Source organism: Oryza glaberrima, chromosome 5 (genome assembly GCF_000147395.1).
Source record: "Oryza glaberrima chromosome 5, OglaRS2, whole genome shotgun sequence".
Classification (NCBI taxonomy): Eukaryota; Viridiplantae; Streptophyta; class Magnoliopsida; order Poales; family Poaceae; genus Oryza; species Oryza glaberrima.
Window position 1 is genome coordinate 19,647,902 of NC_068330.1, and position 11,309 is coordinate 19,659,210.

The 11,309-nt window shown below is 40.3% G+C and overlaps 1 protein-coding gene across 1 annotated transcript; it reads right to left on the reverse strand.

Annotated features, from left to right (window-relative positions):
• Nucleotides 1-1,073: 1,073 nt before the first annotated feature.
• Nucleotides 1,074-2,835, reverse strand: LOC127772823 (ATP-dependent zinc metalloprotease FTSH 8, mitochondrial-like). Its single transcript, XM_052298805.1, has 2 exons — nt 2,486-2,835; nt 1,074-1,787 (listed from the first exon to the last, which is right to left on the reverse strand). Exons 1-2 carry the CDS (start codon nt 2,789-2,791, stop codon nt 1,308-1,310), a joined length of 786 nt encoding a protein of 261 aa, XP_052154765.1. The 5' UTR covers nt 2,792-2,835; the 3' UTR covers nt 1,074-1,307.
• Between the last annotated feature and the right edge of the window lie 8,474 nt (nt 2,836-11,309).

An 11,309-nucleotide genomic window follows, 5' to 3' on the forward strand; every position in this document is an offset into this window, starting at 1 on the left:
TTTTTAATTCCGAATTTTAACTATTTCTTCTAATTGTATTTCTATATGGACTCTAGTCTCCTCTTCTAATATTCCTTAATTTTTTAATTCCGAATTTTAACTATTTCTAAATTGTATTTCTATATTGGCTCTAGTCTCCTCTTCTAATATTCCTTATTTTTTAATTCCGAATTTCAGCTATTTCTAAATTGTATTTCTATATGGACTCTGACTTTTCTTTTTCTCCAATTAATGTGAGAATTTCTAGACCATGGGAGCGAACGTGGAGGCTCCTTTTTCTATTCCTTTAATAATATAATAGATTTGGGACTCTCTACAACTTTGTGTGCTTAATATTTGAACAAATAATTCAATAGACAAAGGCAAACAAAGCAAAGCTAGTACAATCTCATTGTTATGTATAGGTGAATTTTCAATGTTTTGTCATTAGCTTAATTAATCGCTTGGCTAAACTGGTTGGTGCACGTAATACAGTTCACTTTTGGTCTTCGCTTCCGCTGCTCTTCGATTGCTATGGAACACTTCAGATCTTAACTTTTTTGTTGATCGATTGATTTTTATTTTGTCAGTTATTTCCTTTTCTCAAAGGAAGCTCTCGCATTTTTTTCCCCAAACAGACTGAAACAAAGGTTATTTAGTTACACGGGAAATCATGGCCTCATGGGTAGCGGAGAATTACGGGAGTTTTTATGTTACCATGGGAGAAAATTGCAAACTTCTCAAGCAGACCCTAAGTGAATTTGTTGTAGGATCGAGCTCTCGTCATAGGTCCAATTTAAATCAAAATTGCTTTATTATATGTGCATCCACCTTTTTATTCAAAATAGCAGATCGCTATCTGCCCTCAAAGTAGCTCTGCCAGATTTCTGAAACGCCATTGAATTCAATTAATGATTTTCATAATAAGGGTAGTAGTAGAAACTTCTGGATTAATTACTTACGGGATTTCGTCATATAATAGACCCCGATAACTTATCCAGCTTCATAACCACGTCAAACGTCAGATTGGAAGGACTCTATCTCGAGACTTCTCGTCATTGAGATCATGAAATCACAATAGCCAACAACGAAAATGTCCGAAAGTCTGTTGAAAAGCTGACGCCAGGACAAGCTCAAATCATGATCCTCGACTAGCTCTTCGTATTCATTTAAAACAGGGAAACACTATGGCCGGCGAAAAGCCAACTGGGTTCCCACATCAGAGATTAGGCGAGGGCGTTAATTTATACAAATTTTCTTATGCTGCAACAACAAACAAGAATCTATCGAATAGGAGTGCAATTTACAGCTGTAAATTTGCTGCAGGATTACGTGGGTACAACCTCGCCAAGCGAGGGTGTTCCGTCATCATCAGGCTGAGGGGTTTTGGCCGCCTCTTGGTTCTTGCTGTCTTCTTCATCCTGGAACCCTTGCTTGAAGAGGTCGTAGTTAGTTGGCTCGGATGCCTTGAAAGGCCGTTCTCCTAATACCCTAACCAAATCGTCCTGGTGGAGGACCTCCTTCTCAAGCAGCATTTCAGCGATTTTGGCGACTTGCTCCTTGTGCTCAGTTATCAGTTCCACTGTTTTTTTGTACGCCTTGCCAACCCATTCCCTCACCTCATCGTCGATGATGGATGCTGTTTGGTTGCTGTAAGGTTTGGTCATTTCAAAGCCATCGTCCCTCTGAGGGAAGGACAGAAGCCCAACCTTTTCGCTGAAACCGTATACAGCAACCTGCGCATAGGTCATTTTGGTAACTTTCTCCAGGTCATTCTGAGCACCAGTGGAGATCCTTCCAATCAAAACCTGTAACAAGGCAATCAAAACATCTACATTAGGTATCATTCCACTGCCAACATTGTGAACGATTTGACAGCGTAATCATGGAAATATGGAATGAACAAATACCACAACCCAGCCCTTGGATTGGCTTATTGTTATTTCATTATGTTATATGACAATAAGTAAAATGTATGGAAGAAGCTGAAAATAATGAGAGAGGACCGATGTTAAAGTAATCAAATGGCATGACGGCAATCCATGTCGAGTCTCGCCGTACATAAGCATATGGTCCAAGCAAAAAAAGAAAGTACCATGTTAAACATCAAAGAATTCATGCTAACCAACAGTGTAATATGAAGACACACAAACATCAATTTGCCTTTCTGGTTAGAGTCATAAATGGTTAGAAGTCTTGATGTAACCAAACCAACAAGAGTTTGACTACCAAATTGTGATAATATTACTCGTATTCACCAAGTCATCATAATTGAATGTGTAAACTGTAACCTAGTTAACCATTTTTTTTAATTTTTTTACAGCTGTCAAATGCAGAAAAACCTTGTATTCGTTCTAGTCATAAAAACATAACACGCATGCTGTCATAAGAAGACTGAAAAGAAATGATGTGTCAGCACTCAGCAGTAGGAATTTGAAAGATATATCCACAAAAGGTAGCTATTAACATAAATCAGTCATAAGACTGTAAAAGAATTAGTGTGTACCTCCTCTGCAGCTCGGCCACCTAATGTCATGCATGTCATATCAAAAAGCTGTTCTTTTGTCATCAAAAGATTTTCATTTGGAACATACTGTGCAAATCCTAAAGCAGCTGTTCCACGGGGAACAATTGTAACTTTCAGAAGAGGCTCTGCATGCTCTAAAAACCATCCAGCAACAGCATGACCAGATTCATGGTAAGCAACAGTGCGGCGCTCCAGTTTGCTGATGACCTGCAATTTGATTAACAGGCTAAGAGGTAAGAAAAATAAATGGGGAAACATGACTATCACATGTTGAGAACAAGTCATTTCATATAAAAGAAAGTTACTAAGTTACTAAGCATTGATCTGTGCATTACTCCCTTACTGAAAGTAGATATTTTATATATTTACTATGGAACAAGTTAAAGGTGAAAAAACAGTTATAGCTTGGGCATTCCAAAAGGGAAACATACTGCAGATATTGTGTGTGCAAAGCCACAAACTGGACATGCCTTAAACAGCTAGCTAGCTGGTATCTTTTTTTTCCCGGAAAAAAAAAAGAGAGAAAGTGGTAACAAACTGGACATGCCTTAAACAGCTAGCTAGCTGGTATCTTTTTTTTCCCCAATGATTTGTTCTGTCATATATATATATTATTTTGTCAATGATTCATGCTTAATGCATGTGTTCAAATAAATGAAGGGAGAAAATCAACTTTGTTGGTAGTATCCACCAGCAGCCATTCGCTAGAGTTACCTAGAGGATAGCATGACGGTCCAATCAATTTGGAGTACATGATCTGACAATTTGCATAACGGACGACACAACGGATGATGCTTGCCATGGTGATCAGCCCAAGATCAGTTCAAGCATCTTTTTCGCAGTTGTATCATGCTTGGGAGGAGACGCGAACTACTACAGATTGTGGGTATCTTATTAGCTCGGACCTTTTTACTTACTCCCATAAGCACCAATGAGAAGCCATATACACGCATATATGCATGCATTGCATGTATATATGTACAGTGGAACTCACGCAATTTCACTATGTGAGCAGTCACTTGACATGGACACCTTACTTGCTAAGACAAGGCCCTTTTTGTCCACCCCTGTCATGCTTGATTGTAATCCAAGGATAGATTATGGTTGGGGGAGCAAAATGACGGCTCAGGCGATCGTCCTCTCACCGAGCATATGGGTCTGAATAATTCTACGAGCCCACGACAAACTTGCATATATGCCAACATGTGTTCGGGTGAGGGGATATATTAAGGGTGCATGATCTCCACCTCATTTCATATATGTCCTCTAAATAGAAGAAATGTTTTCGTTGGCAGCCGGCTTAAGTCAGCCTCAAGCAAAAATTGTCTTCATTGGCTGCTAACTGAGGGCTACCAGCGAAAATATATCTTTACTAGCGGTTGCCATTTGATGATATGAGGCCCGCTAGCGAAAAAGCATTAAACTAGTTGATAGACGACAAGTGACCCACTAGCGAAAACTATTCGCTAGCTGCTTGTTGACACGTGGCCCGCCCGCGAATATGTTTATATATTTTCTTTTTTACAAAATTTGAAACAGTATTATTTTTTGTTTGTTTTGTGTATTTTAGAATTACACACAGAGGATATAACTGATTGAGCTATCGATAGCTTTATATTTACATATTTCCTACATGTGTGCTTTTTCAGATTTTTTAAGTACTTCCGTGGAATTCTAAGATTGAAGTTTTTTTTGAAAAAAAAAACTAAGATTGAAGATAATTTCCAAGTTTCTACCTATTTCCATCATATATTTTTATAAGTTATCATGCTACCAGTTAATTTTTGTATCATCCTTCTGACGTGGGACAGACATGCTAGTGTTGTTATATCCTCTTGAGTGTGCACACGTCTATATGAGTGCTTACGTCTATACTGTGTGTTTTGAAAAAATAAATGTAGCCTCTCTCTCTAACCAAATTTAATTATTTCTAAAGTTTTACACGATGATTAATTAAGAAACACTAGTACAGATCCTTCCATCTGTGACGGTTCATAACAAGACTGGAATTTGCGGGCCGTCACAAGGAAGTAATCTCAATCGGACCGAAGTTTCGCCCGATTGAGATATGGTCGCACAGCCATGGTATATCGGCATAAAACTAAAGCCCGTCACGGATGACACTTATCTGTGACGGGCCATAGTTGAGGCCCAATTAAGATGAGGGTTTCATATCTCAATCGGGCCTCAACTATGGCCCGTTACAGATAAGTGTCATCCGTGACGGGCTCCAACTAGAGGTCCGATTGAGATAAGTTTAATGCCCGTCACAGATGACACTCTTTTTTGACGGGCTTTTCTTAAGGCCCGATAGAGATTACTTGTATGCCCATCACGGTTGATTGTTTTAGGGCCGTTACAGATATTTGTTGCACAGTATAAATAACCCCCACCACCTAGTGTAACTGTATCCCACTGTTCACTATTTTGGTGGGAGGCTGTAAGGGGCGATTTTTTGTCTTTTTTTCAAGGAAAACAGAAAATTCCCAAGTGATCAAAATGGATCAATCAAGTGAGTAATACTAATTATTAATTGAGCAATTTCATCACGTCTTACTTTTGCAATACTGATCATATAAGATGTGCATGTAATTTGTTTTTTTTATTTTGTAGCAATTGATCGAAGTTGGATGTATGCGAAAAATTTGAAACGTCATTCTACGGAGTACAGAAAGGGCATATAAATTTTATGAACGCCGCAGAGGAGGATCGGAAAAGAAGAAACAGTGATTACATGTGTTGTCCATGTGCAGATTGCAAGAATGAGAATATGTTTGATAGCGGAGAGGACGTACACGGTCATATGATACAACGAGGATTCATGGAGGGCTATACATGTTGGGTGAAGCATGGAGAGCAAGAATTAGGAAGTGGAGCAGCAGCAGACAGAAGTGGTGCGCATAATCAGGAAGATGAAGATGAGCATGGCATGTTTATACCTTCTCCATTGGGCGGTGAAATGGTTGATGTGGATCACGATCTGCTGCAAGACATGTTACGTAACGTTGAGGACCCAGCCCAGAATGAGAGAGATGGAATGAAGTTCAGCAGGTTGGTCAGTGATTCCGAGACGCCTCTGTACGCTGGATGCAAAGCAAAACACACTAAGTTGTCAGTTACCTTGGACCTAATGAAGCTGAAGGCAAGTAGTGGATGGACAGACAAGAGTTTCACAGATCTTTTAGGAATTTTGAAGGCTATGTTCCTGTTGAGAACACATTGCCCGAGACGACATACGAAACAAAGCAGGTTCTATGTCCACTGGGTTAGAGGTCCGTAGAATTCACGCTTGTCCAAACGACTGCATATTGTACCACAAGCAATATGCGGACTTGGATGCTTGTCCTATCTGCAAGGCTTCTCGATACAAGCGAAAGAAAAGTGCTGACGAAGGAAAGAAATCAAAGAGGGGTGGTTCGGCAAAGGTTGTGTGGTATCTACCTATCATTGATCGTTTCAAGAGAATCTTTGCCAACCCCAACGAAGCGAAGTTAGTACGTTGGCACGCCACAGAGAGAAGGAATGACGGTATGCTTAGACTCCTAGCGGATTCGATTGAATGGAGGAATATCGATCGAAAACACAAAGACTTTGCTGCCGACCCTAGAAACATGAGGATATGTCTGTATACGGATGGCATGAATCCTTTCTGTGACATGAGTAGTACTCACAGCACCTGGCCAGTTCTTATTGCGAACTATAACCTCCCGCCATGGTTATGCTTTAAACGGAAATATATTATGTTGTGCTTGTTAATCCAAGGTCCGAGGCAACCCGGCAATGATATCGATGTATTCCTGGAACCTGTTATCGACGATCTGGAGATTCTTTGGAAAGAAGGTGTGGAAACTTGGGATGCATATGGTTAGGAGAACTTCAAGCTAAGAGTTCTATTGTTCTGCACCATTAATGACTACCCTGCACTCGGTAATATTTCCGGACAAACTATAAAAGGAAAGAAGGCATGCTCCGATTGCAAGGAACATACACGAAGCCGGTGGCTGAAGAAATCACGAAAGATGGTATACATGGGTCATCGGAGGTGGCTCCCACTACGTCACGCATTTAGAAGAAAGAAGAAAATTTTTAACGGTAAGAGAGAACTTCAGCCTACTCCCAAAGATTTGTCCGGAGATGAGGTCCACAATATGGTCAAGGACATAAGCAATGAGTTTGGGAAGAAAAGAAAACGTAGCAAGACAAAGGAGAAGGGTATGTGGAAGAAAAAAATCCATATTTTGACGGTTACTTTACTGGAAAGATCTTGATTTCCGTCATTGCATTGATCTCATGCATGTAGAAAAGAATGTGTGTGAGAGTTTGGTTGGCCTGATGTTGAATATTCTCGAGAAGACAAAGGACGGGTTGAACGCGCGCCTTGATCTACAGGACATGAATATTCGTAGTGAACTCCAGCCCATACGAGATGCAGAGACAGGTAGAGTGTACCTCCCTCCAGCCTGCCACACATTGTCGAAGGATGAGAAGATCGCAATGTTATCATGCTTGAAGGATATTAAAGTTCCATCGGGCTATTCAGCAAGGATAAGTAAGTATGTTAAATTTGACGATCTAAAACTTGTTGGAATGAAGTCTCACGATTGCCACGTGCTAATCACACAAATCTTGCCAGTTGCTATCAGAGGCATTCTACCACCGAAAGTGCGTCACACGATCCAATGTCTGTGCTCCTTCTTCAATGCAATTGGACAGAAGGTTATAGATCCAGAAGATCTAGATGGGTTGCAGACTGATATTGTGAATACCCTCTATCACCTGGAGATGTTTTTCCCATTGTCTTTCTTTGATATAATGGTTCATCTCCCTGTTCATCCGGTGAAGCAAACAAAACTATGTGGCCCGGCTTTTCTAAGGGAAATGTGGCTGTTTGAAAGGTACATGGGAGTTCTGAAGTCGTACGTTCGTAACAGAGCTAAACCTGAGGGGAGCATCATTGAAGGTTACACGACCGAGGAGGCTATTGAGTTCTATGTCAACTACATGTCCGATGCCGATCCTATCGGAGTTCCTGCGTCTCGTCATGAGGGAAGGTTGTCAGGTGTTGGCACAATCGGAAGGAAAAGAATTAGGCCAGATCAAGTGTCGTACGCGCAGGCTCATTACGTTGTGCTCCAGCATATGGCAGAAGTTGGCCCATAGTTTGAGGAGCACTTAGCGAAAATCCGAGATGAGAACTTGGGGCGATTTGATGCATGGATTAACAGAGAACATAATTCTCGGTTCAACAAATGGTTCAAGAATCGTGTGACAATATCCACGGATGTCCCAAATGAGACAGTACAGTTGTTGGGGATGGGACCGTCTTGGACCGTAGACACATGGCAAGGATACGATATAAATGGATACACATTTTACACTGTCAAACAAGATGACAAAAGCACAGTGCAAAACAACGACGTCCGTATAGATGCGTTCCAGGATCAAGTTGGGTCAAACACATACTACGGCTGCATTGAGGAGATCTGAGAGCTAAACTACGTCAAGTTCAAGGTTCCTTTGTTCCGCTGCCGTTGGGTGAATCTACGCACTAGTGTCAAAGCCGACAAGGAAGGTTTCACTTCAGTAGATCTATCAAAGGTGGGATACACTAATGAACCATTTGTACTTGCAAAACAGGTCGAGCAGATATTCTACATAAAAGACCCTTCAAACAAGAAGATGCACATCGTGAGGGATGGAAAGCGCCGAATTGTAGGAGTTGACAACGTCGTCGATGAAGAAGAATACAACCATAATCTTCATGTAAGACCTCACATTGACCTTGACGATGATCCCCAAGAGCCTGTGGCATATGCTCGTTCAGATCATACGGAAGGCATAACCTTGTAACCGATGCATTTGTACTTATCTATTGTAATGAATGAAGTATTTTGTTTTATTGTTTTATTGCAAAGACTTGATATGTGTAGTCATTAATATGGCTAATTTTGTTTTATTACAAATGACCAAAAGAAAAGTTGTAGATCTTGATGAGAGGATCAACTTTGTTGTTGACCATATTTCCATTTGAAATCATTTAGTATCCAAAAATGTATTATAGCTAATAAAATGAATTATTACACATCAGCTATATATTTTGCAATCACAGATACAAAAACTTCAAATGAAAGATGGAAAATGAGTCATCGGTGACGGGCCTTAGTTTATGTCCGATAGAGAATAATCTATCTCAATCGGGCTTTGCCGTAGGGCCCGTCACAGATGACTCATCTGTGACGGGCTCCATACTAATGCCCGATTGAGATGACATTCAGGCCCGTCACGGATGACTCATCTATGACGGGCCGTAAGATAATGCCCGATAGAGATAGATTAATCTCTATCGGGCTTTAACTAAGGCCCGTCACCGATGACTATTTTTCTATTTTTCCAAACAAGTCTTTATATTTGTGCGTACAAAATATATAGTTGTTGTATAATAATTCATTTTATTAGGCATAGTACGTTTTCGGGTACTAAACAGCATTTGTAAATACTAAATGATTTCAAATGGAAATATGGTCAAAAACAAAGTTGATCCTCTCATCAAGATCTACAACTTTTATTTAGGTCATTTTTCTATATAACTTTTTTCCCAACAGCTTGAAATTGATTTTGAATATATGACAAATCTAAACAGCATTTGTAAATACTAAATGATTTCAAATGGGAATATGGTCAACAAAAAAGTTGATCCTCTCATCAGGATCTACAACTTTTCTTTTGGTCACTTCTTCATCCGATAAAGTGATAGTTATATTATTCACAAAAATCACATTTCTCTCATCTGGTTTATAAACATCAACACATATATGTCAATTTTATAAACATTGGTACTATCACTTTATCGGATGAAGAAGTTACCAAAATAAAAGTTGTAGATCTTGATAAGTTGTACAACTTTGCTGTTTATGGCTTTCCCATTTGAAATCAGTTAGTATTTACAAATGTTGTTTAGATTTGTCATATTGTCAAAATCATTTCAAGCTGTTGGAAACAAAGTTATATAGACAAATGACCAAAATAAAAGTTGTAGATCTTGATGAGAGGATCAACTTTGTTGTTGACCATATTCCCATTTGAAATCATTTAGTATTTACAAATGCTGTTTAGATTTATCATATATTCAAAATCAATTTCAAGCTGTTGGGAAAAAAGTTATATAGAAAAATGACCAAAATAAAAGTTGTAGATCTTGATAACCTCTACAATTTTGTTGTTCACCATATTTTGATTTGAAATCATTTAGTATCTAAAAATGTATTATGACTAATAAAATGAATTATTATACAGCAGCTATATATTTTGTACGCACAAATATAAAGATTTGTTTGGAAAATTGGAAAAATAGTCATCGGTGACGGGCCTTAGTTAAAGCCCGATAGAGATTTATCTATCTCTATCGGGCATTATCTTAGGGCCCGTCACAGATGAGTCATATGTGACGGGCCTGAATGTCATCTCAATCGGGCATTAGTATGGAGCCCGTCACCGATGAGTCATCTGTGACGGGCCCTACGGCAAAGCCCAATAGAGATGACTCATCACTCTACTATAACTAGGGTTTCTCAGATCGGATCGAAAATTTTTCTAAGTCCCGCTACAGTTTCCCGCCTCCTTAGAACCCTAGCGCCGCCGCCAACTCCTACTTCGCCGCCGTCGTCCTCCCTCGCTGCCACCGCCACCGAGACCGCCACCGAGCCCGCCACCGCCGCCACCGAGCCTGCCGCCTCTACCGAGCCCGGCGCCGCCTCCACCGACCGGCGACGCCCTCCACCGAGCCCGGCACCGCCGCCACGAACTCCTCCTTCGCCGAGCCCGCCGCCGCTGCCACCGAGCCCGGCGCCGCCACCACCGAGCCCCCCCGGCCGACCTCAGGTGAGTCCTCCATCGTGCTGCCCTCTGCTACCTGCATGTGGTGAATGATGAAATGTGGATGTTGGGATGAATTTAGTGATAGATGATTTTAGTTGATTGATGACATGATGATGAATAGATGAAATGTGGTGCATTAATGAATTTAGTGATAGATGATTTTAGTGATAGATGATTTTAGGGATTGATGATATGTGGTGAACGAATGATTTTTTTTTATTGATGACATGTTGATGAATAGATGGAATGTGGTGCATTAATGAATTTAGTGATAGATGCATGATATGTGGATGAATAGATGGTATGAGGTGAATTTATGATTTTAGGATTTGATGATATGTTTAATTTATTTATATGTGACATTCAATTCATTCTATAACTGTGAGATGTGCAATTTAGTTTATTTATATGCTTCATTTATTTATAAGTTACATTCAATTCATTGTAATACATTGTAGCATTGAATTGTGTATTTTTATTATTTTGAAAAAAAAGTAGACGATGTCTCAGCAAGGTGAACCAATGTCGACAACAACTAGTGGGTCCTCAAGGGCACGTACTCCTAGGACTAGGAACAAAATCCCTAAAGAACGGTTCCGCATAACAGCGGTGGACGCCGTAGGGTTGCCGACATCTCCAAAGAAAATATTGAGCCGATTTAGGTCTATCTGTGGGGTCATAGGGAGGCAGAAATTCAGTATTCTGCAAGATGACATCAAGCTCGTGCCGGCCGCAAAGAAGGACATTGCTTGGCTAACGTTCAAGGAGAGCTTCGATTATCCTGCGGAGCATGAGGACCGTCTCAGGCGGGCTGCTTTCAAGGTTATGGGCAATGCTTGGAAGAACTTCAAGACTGAGCTAGTCGGCGAGTTCGTCTACAACCCGACGAATCCAGATCTAAGAGAGAAATTTCCTTGGATCACGGAAC